Raw genomic sequence first — 16,733 nt, 5'->3', positions numbered from 1 at the left:
ATTTGAGACGATACAAAAATTATTTTTAACTTTTTTCCTTCCCTTTCAATTTTTTTACTCGAATTATCCGAGAATTGTTTTCTGATAGGTATGTTCTAGCAGATTTTTTTTCTCGTGTTTTTCAAATATTTTTTCAAATTTTTGAAAGAAAAATAATGGTTTTGGCAGGTGTGGACCTGTTATTATTAAAAATGGGTTATTAAGATCAAGAAGATAAGAGAGTTTCATAGCGTAATGAGCTCGAGCGGAATGGGCACTTCGTGTTCTTAATTTACAATGCTTTAAAACTCAGATGTGAAAATGTACATTATGTGGAAGATTTTGATTTGAAAAATTTATATACACTTAACCAGCGTTTCAATGTTCGGTATTTTGTATGCCAAGTTTCAACTGGAAAATTTCTTTTTTACTGAAATTCCAGTTTGTTAGTAGCCCAACAACGTTTGTCAGTAATAAATTCCCGAGTCTCGGTAACAAATTCTGTTGATTATTTTGACTTTTATTTATTTTTGCTGAATGAATCATGAAATCCATAAAATACTGAACGGCACAAAAAGTCGGTAGAAATTTATACAGCGCCACCGGTAAAAAATTAAAATTTGCCGACCAGCCTTTTGAAAATACTAAACGCGGTTGTAGAGCTTCTCGCTCTTTTTTGTTGCTTATGTCTTACCCGTGGAGCTAAAAAATATTTTGTTAATTGTTTCCGTCGTGCTGGTTGACCTGCGTTTCCAAAAGTGAACTTTTTTGTGTTTTGCAAAACTCAGCCACAGATCGCATAGCTGTGTAGAACAAGTTGAAATGCATCGATGCCCTCTGCCTTTGCAAATTTTCAAAAGAAATTATCATAGAGTATAGCCAAAGCTTCCTGAGATACTGTACTAAACATCTTTCATATTATGCTACATATCGTAAGTGATGATGATAATAAGTGAGAGATTTTCTTTTCATTCAATCTCTATCAATCAAAAACTGCCAAAGTTTGTATTACCCTATACTTTTATTTTATGCGAATGAACATTGATTGAATATACTGTCCAGTCAGTAAAATAGGTTTCCAAAAGAACAATTCCTCATTTACTGACTAACTCAGTTATGTCCATATTTATTGAACTTTGTCGTTTATGCCGAACCCTCGGTAATGACAATTTTGCTGTTGAAATTACTGGCTGATCCGTAGTCCAAAAACTTAATAAAATTAATACTGATGCTGAAAATAATCATCTTTTTGCACTTAGAGGCGGCGGCGGCGCACAGGTCCAATTTATGGAGGAACATCAATTTTCTAATTTTAGGAAAAAATGTGGTGCAATCTCGATTTTTAAATTTAAAAAAAAGGTGGATACATTATCAATTGGAATGTCGCCTCTGCTTCAATCCTGGCAACGAAATTGGTAAAAACTTGAAGTGTGTTATGAAAGCGATATGAAACCAAGAGAAGAAACTTATTTATAAAGAAAGGCTATGAAAATATAAAGCAAAATTATGCTACCAAATATGGATGTTAATATCCTTGAACAAACATATTCCTCATAAGACTTGTTAAATCGATTAAACAATTGCTACAAATTCAAATTTTTAAAGGGGAAGACCTCGTAATAACTTTGAATGGAAACTGGGAATTGAATTATTTGACATTGCTGTATGCTGGTGTTGCGATTTGTGACATATAGTGTGATTCGTTTAAAACACAGTGGAAACTATTGTTCAGTAATCCGTCACGAAAACAAATTTGCACAAAACTCACGAATTGTTTTCAGCAACGAATTTTTGCTATTTGAAAGATCCCTTATCAGGATTCAGTTTTGCTTTTTATTACAAAAAAAAAAAAAAAATCCCGTGATTTCCTGGAACAAGCAGTGTTTTTAACATGAATTTAGGCTTATTTGGGAACTTCGCAGTCTTGGAGGGAATTGAAAACTATGTTTTTAACCTTTTCCCGGGATAAGAAAAGTATCGGGAAATAGACTCTCTATGTTTCACTATTTTAACAACTTTATAACCGTCATTTAGTTAATGCAACTAATAGAAGAATGTTTGAATTGTGTAAATGTCAGTTTAAGCTGTTAAAGACTATACGCAGGAGTCACGCGGACGCGCACCCTGAATACCACCAGCGAGTATTTATGCCCGCGTACTTTCGACGCGCAGCTACGTATTTTCTTCTATTTGCACCGTAAAAAACATACGAACGGGTATGTTCCGCATGTGAACGGGCAGCCTTTAGCGAAAGCACATGTCCGATTTGAAAGGAAGAATCACGATCATTGCAGCAATGATCGTGATTCGATTCCATTCGATCGTAAGTTGTACATGTTCCGATTAACTTGATGTCTACAACTGTACACATTGAGAGTAACGGCTTTTTGCGTGCTCTCGCAATAAACGTTGAATCGCGTGAGTTACAAGCTGTGAGTGTAGACGACACAGATTTACGTGCATCTTGCTCTCTTGAGATCATGGTAACTCACTACCCGAAACGCTCCGCACAAATAAGGGTGGATAGCGCAAAAGCATCGCTTATTGACGATGATGCTAATAGATCTCACATAAGCTGTGTACATGTTCGTTGGTCGCTAGAAGCGATTTTCTAACATCGCTGGTTGTGACATCTTTGGGCGGTGGCATCTTGACAATGGCTTTCACCTTGGATGGGTCTGGACGGAGACCGTTCTCGTCTACGATGTGCGCCAAATACTTTACCTCCGGCTGCAGAATGTTGCACTTTTCTTCCCTCAGAACGAAACCGTAGGCTTGAAGGCGTTGAAACAGTGCGTTGAGCATCTTGTGGTGCTCCTCTTCGGTTTTGCTGGCCACGAAGATGTCGTCCAGAAACGTGTCCACACCTTCGAGATCGGCAACCATGCTGTTCATCAACTGCTGGAAGGCTTCGGGAGCGGATTTTACTCCTGGTGCGGCTCGGTTGAAGCGGAAGAGACCTCGATGCGTGTTGATTGTGAGCAGCTGCTTCGAGTCGTCGTCAACTTCCACTTGAAGATAGGCGTCACTCAGGTCGATGACGCTGAAATACCGGCACCCATTGAGCTTGGTAAAGATGTCATCAGGGACCGGTAGCGGGTAATGGTTGGGCTCCAGGGCAGCGTTCAGTCCAGTTGAGTAATCGGCACAGATTCGTACTTTTCCTCTGGGCTTCTTCACTACGACGATCGGAGCCGCCCACTGCGAGAAATCGACAGGCGTGATGATGCCCAGCGATTGAAGTCGGTCCAGCTCCGCATCGATCTTCTCCATGGACGTGAAAGGAACTGGGCGCTTCGGCTTGAAAACGGGTTTGGCATCGGGCTTGAGATAGAGTCGGACCTTCGTCTTCTTGCAGTGTCCGAGGCCGTTCTTGAACACTTCGGAATACGCAGCTTTGTACACTTGGATTTGATTGACTTGACCATCGGCAACGTGGACCTGGTTGCAGATTGCAGATAGCGGGGTGTCCCACAACTTGAACAGCTCGATCCAGTCCAGACCGATCAGGTTAATGCTGTTGTTGGTCACGTAGAAAGTTGCGGTTTTGGTGACACCTCCGAGTTTGATTGGGTATCGGAGTTCACCAAGTAGATGAAAAGCGTCACCCGACGCAGTCCGGGTAGTCCGTGTTGTGGGAATCAGCGTGGCGAGCCCAGGTTCTTCTTCCACTGCTTCTTTGAAACGATGGTGATGTTGGACGCGGTGTCCAACTGCAGAGTGACTTGAGACCCGTTGGTCGGTCCTTCGACTATCGGAGCCCACAGGTGAAAATCAGGCTCTTGAATTGGTCCGCCGTGATCTTGCTGAGCTCGAAGTCTTCACAGCATTGGTTGACCGTCCCAGCGTACTGGTACCGCTTGCTGAACAGGGAGATTCGGACGCTGAACAGCTCTGTTAGCTTCTTCACCGTCTCATCGAACGACTACTCACAGGGGTGTTTTGGGAGCACGAAGTTGACGTACTTGTCGTGCACCATCACGCTGAGGCTTCTCAACAGCAACCGCACTTTCGCCGCATCGTCCAACTTCGCTCCGTTATTGAGGAAAAGGTCTTCGTACTTCCGGTACCAACGGTCGAAAACGAGCCCGTTGTCTGGATCGTAGACGAACTCCCGGATGTTGGAGGTTGGAGATTCGATGATGAACTCCGGGCTGCCCACCGACCGATTGGAAATGTTTTCTTGATAGCCGAAACGTTCCATCATCTCCATCAGCCGGGTGTTTTGCTCCGCCATCGCTTGATTCTGCCGCAGGATTTGCTGGTAGATTACTTGAAAGTCGCCGGATCCAGGCATCTTGAGAACTGCAGCTCTTCCTCCAAAGCGTTGAATTCTTGAAAAAAAATCCTCGTCGCCAAAATGTTGTACTTTAAATACGACTTTATTCTAGGATGGTTGGGTACAAAGTCATCAATTTTCACATTTGTTGATTATCAAGTTGCTATGGCTGAACTAGTCGCTAGGGTCGCGACTGGTGGTAATCATTGACTACTATGTTCGTGGCTAACAACATCAAAAGTCTGCAGTTAATAGTTTCGCTGATAATACCAATGTTTTTTTTTTCACATTTTTCAAAACCATCCCACTGTGCTGCTCTATGGTGAAGCCCGATGTGTGCTGTGCATGAAAGGTAACTTATAGACAAAATTTAATGTCTTTTCAATCAAAATAATTTGTTTTTGGTGTAGCTGAATTATAAGTAAATCAATTGTTTTTATCCCATAGATTAAACGTGTAAACTATAATAAGCTTGAACGTTTAAATAAGCATTTTAATATCGCCATCCTATTCATGCCCTGCTGGGTATAATATAAAAGCATCACCCAGCCCCCCATGCCGCTCTGCCATGCCGTTAGTTCGAATTTAAGAAATCGAATACGTTGATTGGGGGGGAAATACTTACTAAGGACACACCTGTGTTTTTACCATGGTACAAAGCGACTAGAAATCAATCCTAAGAATAGCTCTGGTGAAGAAAAAAATGGGTATGCCAATCATTTCAAGATTTTTGTACCATATGGTACGAATACCAGCAGTGTGTCATTAGTAGGATGGGGATGTTGGGAATAGTACGGAGCTGCGCATCTCACAAATACTGTTGCGGATTTGTTTTTGGACACAAGCGATTATTTTCAATTTCGTACAAGAAATGTCGTTGTCGTTAGTAGGCCTTGTGTTCATTTTACAGCCGATCTAAACACGTGCTTTCTAATTGGGTAACACGTGCAACTGATTATACGAGTTCTGTCGCAAATATTTCTACCATAATATGGATTCGGACGCTGCTCAAAATAAAAGTAATTCGGAACAATCTCAAACTGAAACCCGTTTATGTTAATAACCGTTCTTATCATCAGAAATTGCGTGCTTGGAGGAGAAAGTGCGAGAAGCCACCGCCATGCTGGAGGAGCAACATGCTTCCTATGAAAAAGATCTAAAGCAGTTCTACGCGTTGAAGGCCAAGGAAATCGCCTTGGAGCTAAAATTCGAAAGCTGGAAGCAGTTGTACCGCAAACAGGAAGCCGAACTCGATCAAAAATTCGCTCGAATGCGCGAAATAAAGCTCAACATTTGGGACGATCGAGAGAAATTCTGCGATGATTCATCCACCTTCGTCCGGCAGTTCTCGCTGCCAAGCACTTTGATTCAGCTGAGGCGTGCGGAGCGGCAAGCGGAAGACGGTTATGATGCCCGTCAATGGTTGGTGAAGCATTTCGATTACGAAGCCCGTTTGGAACAGGAAGCCCACCTCCAGAAAATGGCGCAGGTCGACGAGGAGATTGCCGAGCTTCAGCAGCGGGAAGCGGAACTGGACGACGAGGAACGGGAACTGGCCCCCGGTCTGGAAACTGTTCGGCGGCTGCAGGAAGCGGTGACCAATTCGGTTAGCTGCCTGGAGGAGATTCAGGAAAACATCAAAGTGATTCAGAATCGCAAGAGGAGCTTGATGGTTGGGGCCTTCGAGGCGAGGGAAGTGAGGTCAATTTTGAAAAGGCCTTCCTTTCTGGATAGGAAAATTGAACGCAAACAAGTGCGTTTCGAGTAGATTGAATTAATTAATAAACATGAGTGTGAAAACATTTATTATTAACTAGTGAAAGAGACCCAGCTTTGCCCGGGTGTTGCAAATGTCACAATAAACCATTTGCAGCACCGCACTCTAGATCAATTTCCGTGCGTTTGTTTTGTTTTCCTCAACAGCTGACCCAAAATAGTATTCTTATGATTTTTTTTACATTTTCCCTGCACCAACTTTTTGTATATACAAACCTTGCGGTTCCCAAAACGATATCAATATTAATTATATCTATTATCATCGTATTCTAATGGAACTGTCTAATCTAAACTGTTGCCTCTAATTCTCGCATATTGTTACGTTTGGGCTTTTCTGTTCGGATTCGATATATCGATATCGAAGCCCCAACCAGCAATCCCAACCAGTTCCGCACTTATCATACAGAAAGCAGATGTGTAAAATCCTCCAAGGACACAATCAATAATGGTTGTTGGCTAAAGGCTGTCGGCTATTTGTGTAATAAAGGCGAACATTGTGGCTTTTCCGGAAGCGAGAATGAGCGGGTGAAAAGCCCGTTTACCGAGCTGCCATTAATCGCAAAAGCAATTAGTGCCAACCAACGACGATAAAGGCACAGATATGGAATGTTTGCAATTAGAATTCGAAGCATTTGTGGGTTGGGTTCTAAGAGAGCGAACGAGCCAGCCAGCCAGCTCAGCGCCGCGTGTTGACTTTCGCTAATTACTGGATAATAGAGGATGCGAAGAGCTTAGACCGGAGTAAACATTGCATTGTTTGATCAGTTGCCTTTGTTGAATCTATCGAGCGGCGGCGATTGATACTGATTCTATTTTAACTTAATTATGATCCTAATTGTTTGCTGAATATTTGTCAGGCATTCACACCAGAATTCAGTCTGTCTCAAAATAAATCGTTTTAATGAATACATATCTCATTTGCTATACTGAATCAATCTGCATTAAATCAAAAGCTCTCATATCTCCAAGATTGTTGTTTAATAACAAGTAACTGGACTATGTCGCATATGATTCAATGGAATCGAACTGATGAAATTTAGCTTCAATGATAGAAGCTCTTTCTAGAATTCCTAAATTGAAATTATGTTTCACAACGCTATTGGTTTACCAGAAACGGAAAACAATTTCAATCCAGATCAAGAGTATGGAATTTTCATGGGTAGCACATGTCCATGCTTATATTTTCCTTCCAAGGCCATACGTCCCGTTGATGTAGGGCTTAGTGCAACAATCCAAAACAATAACCATATCCGTTTTCGAAACAGATCCGAACGAGCGTCCTGTTTTCCTCCGAAAATCTGATGCCTTAGTTTAGAAACAGGCCGCATTTACAAGTGCCGCACACAGTAAAAGGCATCGCCGGCTTAAAAGAGAGCTCATGAATGAAATGTGCACTTTCTCATTCATGAACTGCAATTTGATGCTTGTCGTTCGGGCCAGACCAGACCAGACCGGCTGGAACAGACGTCATCAACGGTTTGCATATACGTGCAGCAAGCAGTTCCTTTCCGATGATGCAAACCGAGCCTTGCAGATTGCACTAGGGGCGCAACAAATACTACGTGAGCTAAGATATCTGTTTGATTTGCTTTCTTCGGACTCCCATTATTGAAGAAACAAATCTTTTATATTCCCATGAAAATTATTACGATCACTTGAACTTTTTGCTTTCTTCTTGTGAATGCAAAACAATTGACAGTTCGATTGTAAACAAGATGACGTCTTCGCCGATCTTTTATTCTAGTATTTCTAGTCTTAACCAGATCTTAACTAAGTAAGTTTAACTAATAGAGAAATATTTGAATTGTCTAAATGTCATGTGAAACTGTCAAAAAATGGCACACCAGAGCCGCAGGAGCGCGCGCGCTGAAAATACACTCCAGCACCCGCTCGGAAAGAAATTCTAGACTACTCCCGCGATATCTCTGAGACAAAAAAAATAAGTCTCATAGATATTTTTCTTCGATGTCTAAAGCCTGTCACACCTCGAATCCGCCTCAAATGCAACAGCCGTTTCTACCTCAAATTGTATTGACGAGTAAACCATTTGAATCGGAAGGTATTTTACATATCGGTTCTCGTAGATAGCGCAGAGATATCTACTAGACATCAGTACCACAGTTCTGTAGTATTCAGAGTAAGTGGCTAATGATTTTAGTTTGTATAAGTTCAACGGCGGATTCCATTCAGCCGTTTTCGGCTGGAATACGACAAGTTCTTCTAGATTTTTGCTAGATATAGTGTAGATATGGGTACCTAGATTCATCTTCTTTTTGTTCTTTTTGCCTTTCTTGTATTTTAGTGAGTATGATCTCTCCAAAAACAAACTTTTTATAGAAGGCCCGGAGACCCATAGTGTTATATGCTAATAGACTCAGTTCGACGAATTGAGGTAATGTCTGTGTGTGTGTTTTTTTTCTTAAGCAATGGAGGGGAAATCTGCACAATAAACTTTCTGGGTTGGACGTCCAGGAAGTGCGGAGTTCTGGACCACCTCCAACAGCAAACGAGGGAGGCAGGACTACATCCCCGACCCGCCAAACCGTTTCCATTGCCGCCAAGCCCATCGTCCCTTCGGTACAACCTGAAAGTAATGCTTCAAAGGGGGGCTAGTGCACAACACACCCTGGCTGGTGTCAAAAATGATGATGCCGCGTGCACCCCAAATTGACCTCTCTGCGATAGGGTTCATTCGCCAACACACAGAGGGACTTTCCGACACGGTGCCTACGCCCGACCCAGCCTTGACGAGGACCCCTTTCCATCCTCGGGCTTGGAACCCGTCCGGTTGACCGACGCCGCAAAAGCGACGATACCATTATGTTTTTTGTGCGACCACAGGGCACCGGAATGACCCATGAAGCCGACTCCGAACCCTCGGACCACCTCTTATTTGCGCCTGAACTAGCCATTCCTCGAGTCCACGCGCCACCTTCTGTGTAGCTCCGAGACGATTTGGACGATAGCCGATAAAAAGGCGTTCCAGCCAACTTCGTCTTTACACATCCTCCGAACTACACACCTAAAAATAATCATGTAATTTTAGGTGATGCGACAACGACATATACGAGCGTCACTTTTGACGTAAAATTAGATGATACTTAAATTTTACATCACAACTTTATTGACAAAAAAATTAAAGGATTAGAACGAGAATCGAACATAAGCCCGCTGAGTGAGAGCGCAACACATTACCACTCAGCTATCTTCGTCTCTTAAAAGAGGGGTGATCGAAGTAAAGCATGTTCTACGATTTGCACTGAACAAGTATTTCACTGCATCAAGTCATCGACTGCTAAAGCGTTAGGTGCGTCGCATCGGGTGCTGTGTTTGGGTTCCATGACATGTAATTTTAAATCATCTAACATTGAAAAATATGCGATTCAGTTTACGTCATGTGGTTTTGTGTCATTTTATTCACATACGTCACCTGTAATATTCATATTTTTTTGGTGTGTAGGTTGTCCGGAGTAGTGTCCAGACCACATGTGGCAAACATGTGGTCACGCATTGTGCGAAACGCGGGCACACGAACAACACATGTTCCGCCGTTTCCTCTAAACCTGCGCACACCGGACACTCGGGCGAGGCCGAGTGTCCGAACCGGTGTAGATACTGTCTGAAGCAACCATGGCCTGTAAGGACCTGGGTCAGGTGGAAAGTGATTTCCCCATGGAGTCTCTTGACCCACGTGCCTATCTCCGGTATCAACCTATGTGGTCATCTACCTTTACTGGAACTGGAACTTCGATCTGTAGCAGTTAATACGCAGGGCCGTTCCCCATGCTGGACCCCATACCTCAGTATGGACAGAGCGACACTAGCCAGAAGCTTGCGCTTGCTGGCATAAACCGCAGAGCTATTGGACATCATCCGGGACAATGCCACTATAGCTTTCGAGGCAAAAGCAAAAGGTGAGCTTATCGTCGATCATTACCCCCAAGAGTTTGATCAAATATTATATATTAATAATATAATCCACTCTGGCCAAGAGTAAGAGAATTTAAGTGACAATTCATAACCACCCTAAAACATTAAAAAATTAGAAATCGGCAGATATCCAGTATTTTGCGCTCGGTAATGGCGGCGTGAGTTCCCCTCAGTTTGACATTCAAGAGGTAGAAAACAATGGAACTCATCAAGTATGCCTTGTTTAATTTTACTTTCAGTAACAACAAACAAATGTCAATTAACTTTTACAGCTGTTCTCGGAAAACCTTCAAGGTAGGCACTTTTGTCTGTTTGATTTCATGAACATTAACGATTTATTCTATTTCAGGTTATGCGTTTGGTAGAATTGCGGTTTCAAATAAAAACTTTGGTTTCTGGCAAGCAACGAGCGCAAAAGCGGGAGAGCAGTCAATGATGGTCTAAATTTTTACATTATGATTTCATATGAATTTATAGTTATATGAACCAAAATTTACCTGTAGCGTTTTTTTTAATAAAATTAAAAAATAACTCTCTGGTCTATATTGGTGGAATATCTATGTTAATGAAGATTCGCATAGCACATCGCGCTTTTTTTAAATCTTTACCATATTTTTTTTTTAAAAGGATCATGCTCAAACACTGTTTGTGGGGGAAAGTCCATTATAAGTAGTTGTAACGTATGCGTGTACAGTATGCTTCATAAATGATTTTCAATAAAATGGACATAGGTATTTTTTATATATTTACTATTTAAATTAAGCAAAAGAATTATTTATTATGTGTTATGTGATAAAGAGTATTTCGTAATAAAGTAACTCAAGAGACGAGAGTTCAGTTTGGTCTACAGCTCAGGCCGTAAAGAGGACAAGGGCCAGCTTGTCATGATCATTTATTAGTCTTTCATTAACTGTATACAAAAGAAGATTCACAGTTCATGTATTTATCAGATCGCTACCACTGTAGCTTATCGTTTAAGTGGGGTATTCACAACAGTATTAAAGGTAATATTTGAAAATCGAAGACATCATAGCCTTTCGGGTTTTATTAAATACTCTCTATGCAACTGTTCAACAATAAACTCAGCGACGAAATTTCTGTTACACGGAATGTGGTGAGGCTCACTAGCCTTAGAGAAAAAAAGTTCTACCTATAGATTCATCATCCAATGAAAATTGTGATTGCGAGAGTAGAGGCTAGAAATAAGTAGCTTCTGATTCATTTTTATACATCATAGGTATGTTGAATCAACTGCCAGGATCTTCGTATTCTTTACTTTTAAGCCTAGAATATATGGAACATTATAGAGATAATATATTTAAAAGTAAATCACAATTGGAATTATTTTCCGATACCGCTACCTAAGGTGGATGACATTCGTTTATTTACTTAAAAAATGATCATTGATTCAAGGCATACGTGATGAGTTCCAATGTTTTCTACCTCTTGAATGTCAAACTCAAGGGAACTCACGCCGCCATTATGGAGCGCAAAACACTGGATTGAATAATATTAACTACTTACCATGACCGAGAATATACTTAATCTTTCGTTACATATGTTCTGTCAACAGTGCGAACATGTTGTTTGTTGATTCTGTCGTTAATCAAAGTGCAGTGAAAATCCAAAGCTACTTTGATCATTTCTAATAAAATAGTTAGACTTTGAATCACCATTTGGCGCTGCACTATAGAAAATTTGTTCGCCAGCGACTTGTATGGGATATTCAAGAGTGGGCTATCTTGTACTTAAAAATCTTTGGTTTGATGAAGCGTTCAGAGATGACCGCGCAGATGCCTGCCCTTATCACCGCTTGTTGTTCCGACTTTTGGTTGTTAACGACAACCACCTCAGTCCTGTGGTGAGCCAGTTCTAACTTCCTGGAACTCATCCACTCCTCTACAATTGCGATCGAGTGGGCTGCAGTCAACACCACCTCTTCGATCGATTCGCCGTAGACCTCCAACGTAATATCGCCAGCGAAGCCGACAAATACCACGCCCACCGGGAACTTCAACCTCAACACACCGTCGTACATGACGTTCCATAACACCGGCCCCAGTATGAACCGTGCGGAACCCCTAAGGTTATGTCAACGCACTTCCGCCCCGCCTCAGTATCGTATACCAGTACTCGATTCTGGAAGTAGCTTCCGAGAATCTTGTACAGGTACTCAGGAATTCCAAGACGCAGGAGCGCATCTTCAATAGTTGCCCAACTGGCACTATTGAATGCATTCCTCACGTCGAGAGTCACTACAGCACAATAGCGAACTCCCCTCCTCTTATGCTGGATAGCTATCTCCGCGGATTTGGTAACCGACAAGATGGCGTCTAGGGTCGACTTATCTTTTCGGAATCCAAACTGGTTACTCGATAGACCATCCGCACCCTCCGTGCGTATCTACAAACTGTTGAGGATGATCTTCTCGAGCACCTTCCCTGCCGTATCAAGCAGGCATATTGGCCTATATGACGATGGATCCCCCGATGGTTTTCCAGCCTAGGACCAAGCTCTGCCTTTTCCATGCTTCAGGGAAGACTCCCTCGTCCAGGCATCTCTGCATGACAGATCTGAACATCTCAAGTGCCTTAGCAATGGCCGCTTTGATGGTCCGGTCCTGGCGCCCTACCTATACTAAGGGACTGTGCAATCCCTGCAAGTTCCACCACGGTTACTTTTCCCTTGACGGCCACCTTGGCCCTTGGCAGCTACACAAAGTGAGGCCAGGGACTTGGGTCATGACGTGGGAAAAGCCTCGCGATGATCCCCTCCAGCATCTCTGGAGACCGCTCTGTTTTTTTTTTCTTCCTAAACAATGGAGGGGGAATCTGCTCAACAGACATCCTGGATTGACCAGGAAGTGCGGGGTTAGGGATCACCGAGGGAGGCAGGACTACATCCCGACCCGCTAAACCGTTTCCATTGCCGCCAAGCCCATAGTCCCTTCGGTACAACCAGAAAGTAATGCTTCAAAGGGGGGCCAGTGCACAACGCACCCTCGAGGTTAGCTGCGTGTCCTTGCAGCACCGAACATCGTAACTCGCTTTTTTAGAAGAACACCATGGTATCGTGCCAGCGCGTTGCCGGCTTTCCAGGTGGCCTTACCACGCCCTATGTCCTCGGAAGGTGTGAAGGGTCGACTTCGCGCCTGCTTCCCTCTGCACGACTGGTATCAAGAATGATGATGCCGCGTGCACCCCAAATTGACCTTTATGCGATAGGGCCTATTCGTCAGGACACAGAGGGACTTGCCGACGCGAGGCCTACGCCTGCCCCAGCCTTGACGAGGACCCCTTTCCGTCCTCGGGCTCGGAACCCGCCCGGTTGACCGACGCCGCGAAAGCGACGATACCATGTTGTTCTTCGCGCGGCCACTTGTTCGATAAAAGGATCGAGTTCGACCACAGAGCATGACCACCGGTATGACCCATGAAGCCGACTCCGATCCCTTGGACCACCTCTTATTTGCGCCTGAACTAGCCATCCTTGAGTCCACGCGCCACCTTCTGCGTAGCTCCGAGACGATTTGGGCGATAGCCGCGGGCACACGAACAACACATGTTCCGTCGTTTCCTCTAAACCTGCGCACACCGGACACTCGGGCGAGGCCGAGCAAGCCAGTTGCGTTACCTGCACTTTGATTTTGCAGCACGCTTAAACGCCGGACACATCGAACCCCCCATGGGGTGCTTGCTGTTCACAGCTTTGCTGGAACAAATCAAACAATTGGGAGGGTTCGTGCAGCATTGTGTCTTGTGTCCCTCCAATCCGCAGCGTCGGCAGAGATTGCTTCTGTCAGGGCCTTTGCAGTCCCATTGCTTGTGCCCCGGTTCCAGGCACTTGAAGCAAACTTCGGGTTGCTCGTATATGCGCACAGGGCATACCGACCATCCCACCTTGACGCTCCCTAACTTGACTACCTTGGAGGCGTCCGCTGCAGATAGCCGAACCAATGCTACCTGCGTCCCTGCCGGACCTTTCCGTAGCCGAACGGCTGCGATGGGCGTCTCCACTTCACACTGTCGCCGCAGTGCCGTGACGAGCTCTTCGACTTCAGTGATCTCGTCCAGGTCTTTAACCCTTAGATTCACCTCCGTCGTGAGTGCCCTCACCTTGACCGTCTCGCCTAGGACCTCCTCCGCCAACTTCTTGTAGGCAGCGCCCTTTTGCGAGATGCCCCGCTTCAGCTCGAGTATCATCTCGCCCATCCGAGTACGTCTTATTCGACGTACGTCGGCGTCGAGTTCACCGAGCTTGACGTCACTCCTCATCGCCTTCAAAACATCCGAGTACTTAGCCTCGTCCGCCGTGATGACTAGGGCATCGCCCCTGGAGCGATTGGCGCTCACTCCTAGATCTCTCTTGCTACCCTCATTCGCCTGGGCCTTCTTTTCGGCCCTTGACGTCTTCGGTTTCCTCTTGTTCTTGACCAGGGTCCAGGAGTCGTCATCCCCCTCTATTTTCCTGGTCTGGTGCGGCTGAGAACTTTCAGCCTGCCGTAACCCCTTACCACCGTCTTTCCTGAGTGGACGGACCTTTCCAGGTCCTTCCTCCCCCGGTTTTGGAGGTACCTGACCGGAGTTCAGCTTCCCAGCCCCACTACCCTTGTTCGGGGTAGTAACCCTCCGCGTTCTGGAGCGGCCCCCAGGGAGCTCATCCCCTGGAGACTGTCTCCCTCGTTTTTGTGTCTGCTCCGTTGGAGCAGTCACCCCCGACGTACCCTCAAATACTTGAGCTTCAGTCTGGGTAGACTTTGGCACCACCGTCTTCACTGGCACGCCTTCGGTCGATTCGACCTTGCCCGAGTCCGCGAATCCTTGAGCCTCAGTCTGGGTAGACCTCGACTCCACCGATTTCACGGGTTTACACTTGGCCGTCCCGACCGCCCTCTCCAGCTTGGCGTCCAGCATCGACTTTCGAAGTTTCTGCAAGCTCCTCTTGAGGTCCTTGCTGATATTATGCTTCGATGACGCAAAGTCGATGATGGCGTCCAGCTGTTCCGTCGCCACCTCGAAGGCCGAAAGCCCATCGCGTTTGCGGTTCATCGCCTCCACAAGCCATGGGCCGTCAATAACCCCTACCGGCGTTTTTCTAGCCGAGAGAAAGGTTGAGTGACCCACGCTGGCACTGCGCACTGAGCTGCCGACTATTGCCTCTGGCCTCCTAGGCGGAGACCTGAACAACCCACCTCTTGCGAAGGGGTTGTCGCCTACACTACTACCACTAATTGAAGAATTGACTTGGTTTTCCATTTTGGTCCCACGAGTTGCTCGGGAAAAGAGGTCCACCACGCCAGAGCCCAGCATGACGCGGTAAGGGACAATTACTGTGGAGGGTGCCCAGGTACCCCACAGGCTCCGTTAAAGGCCTAGCTCATTATTTCACCCCCTGGCCATGCATCCCCTCGGCACGGGTCGCTTGATGCCTTGGGATTAGGGGTTAGGGACGATGGTCCCGGTCTAACTCGCAGTGGCCATGGGGAGGGGTCGTCAAGCCCTTGGACAAAGTCCCTGCTGCCCCCTGTCTGTGTCTGTCTGTGTGTATGTGTGTGCGTGTGTGTATGTATGTGCGCAAAATGAAACTCACTCATCTTTTAGGCACTTATCTTAATCCGATTTGTTTGCAATAAGTTGCATTCGACGGGTAATCCTGTCCCATTGTTTTCTATTGAAAATTGGCCTGATCGGACTATGGAATCAAAATGTATGGCCAAAATACGATTTATATACAAAAAAACACGCTAAGAAATTCTCACTAAATTTTTTTAGTATATCTTATGTACGAGAAAGGCACAAACACCGCTAAGTGGATCAATAAGGGTTTTGCCTTTCTCGTATACTAAGTATACGTAAAGGCAATAGGATCACTCCAAAACCGAACTTTTGATAGAAGGCCCGGGGACCCATAGTGTTATATACCAATCGACTCAGTTCGACGAATTGAGGTGATGTCTGTATGTGTGTATGTATGTGTGTGTGTGTGTGTACAAAAATGTGAGACACACTTTTTGGTACTTGGCATTATCCAATTTTCTCGCAACAAGTTCCATTCGATGTAGAATTCAATCCCATTGTTTGCTATTGAAAATTAGATCCATCGGACATTGCGTTCCGAAGTTATGGCCAAAAAACTGTTTTCACGTGCAAAAAAAAAAGCAAAACGCCTTATCTCGGATTCGAACTTGTGATCTATGGGGTGGGAAGCGCATACTATACCACAGCACCATCGATACACTTAACATGAGAGAAGATACATACAAATATGAATCATCGAATATGTTTATTGCCTCTATATAGCATTAGAGTTTATCCTGCTAGGGTACATGTTCCTATACTGGAAGTATTAATGAATTGAGAAAAGAAAATATTTGTTTTTATCGCTGGTGATTGAAAATATACAGTTTCAGCTTAGCTTAGACTGACTGTACATATCAATGGTTGCTACTCCGTGATTGATCAGAACTGGTGCAAATTGCACTACCATCCAAGTGAATAGTGGTTGGGATTTACCAACTATTCTCGAAGTGTACGTTTCGTGATTGAAAATATACAGTTTCATTACATTAACTAATAGATAAAATATTGATTTTAAAATAAGATTTATTTCATCTAACCAATTATTCAAAATTCGTACCCTATGGATAAATTGTTCCTTTAATGGAGGTAAAAAATGCTAATGGGAAATATCAATAAGAACCCACTACCTCCACTCACGGTACGTGTGCCCTATGGAAATTGGCAATATCCGTTATCCGATACCCGTGCAG

At 44.3% G+C, this 16,733-nt stretch overlaps 2 protein-coding genes across 2 annotated transcripts; one reads left to right on the top strand and one right to left on the bottom strand.

The window, feature by feature from the left end:
* Nucleotides 1-2,535: 2,535 nt before the first annotated feature.
* LOC134207214 (uncharacterized protein K02A2.6-like) lies at nt 2,536-4,276 on the bottom strand. The gene is made up of 2 exons (XM_062682935.1): nt 3,913-4,276; nt 2,536-3,692 (listed from the first exon to the last, which is right to left on the bottom strand). The coding sequence occupies exons 1-2, from the start codon at nt 4,274-4,276 to the stop codon at nt 2,536-2,538; spliced, it is 1,521 nt and encodes a 506-aa protein (XP_062538919.1).
* Nucleotides 4,277-5,166: 890 nt separating this feature from the next.
* Nucleotides 5,167-6,027, top strand: LOC134212877 (uncharacterized). Its single transcript, XM_062691144.1, has 2 exons — nt 5,167-5,277; nt 5,338-6,027. Exons 1-2 carry the CDS (start codon nt 5,250-5,252, stop codon nt 6,024-6,026), a joined length of 717 nt encoding a protein of 238 aa, XP_062547128.1. The 5' UTR covers nt 5,167-5,249; the 3' UTR covers nt 6,027.
* Nucleotides 6,028-16,733: the final 10,706 nt, after the last annotated feature.

Source organism: Armigeres subalbatus, chromosome 1, assembly GCF_024139115.2.
Source record: "Armigeres subalbatus isolate Guangzhou_Male chromosome 1, GZ_Asu_2, whole genome shotgun sequence".
NCBI lineage: Eukaryota > Metazoa > Arthropoda > Insecta > Diptera > Culicidae > Armigeres > Armigeres subalbatus.
Note: the sequence above shows the minus strand (reverse complement) of the source record. Positions and strands in the feature narration are given on the sequence as shown.

Coding starts and splice junctions, on each gene's coding strand:
- LOC134207214 (XM_062682935.1), bottom strand. CDS start 4,276: ATGCCTGGATCCGGCGACTTTCAAGTAATCTACCAGCAAATCCTGCGG. Junction 3,693..3,912: donor CGTGCTCCCAAAACACCCCT/GTGAGTAGTCGT, acceptor GTCACTCTGCAG/TTGGACACCGCGTCCAACAT.
- LOC134212877 (XM_062691144.1), top strand. CDS start 5,250: ATGGATTCGGACGCTGCTCAAAATAAAA. Junction 5,278..5,337: donor GGACGCTGCTCAAAATAAAA/GTAATTCGGAAC, acceptor TCTTATCATCAG/AAATTGCGTGCTTGGAGGAG.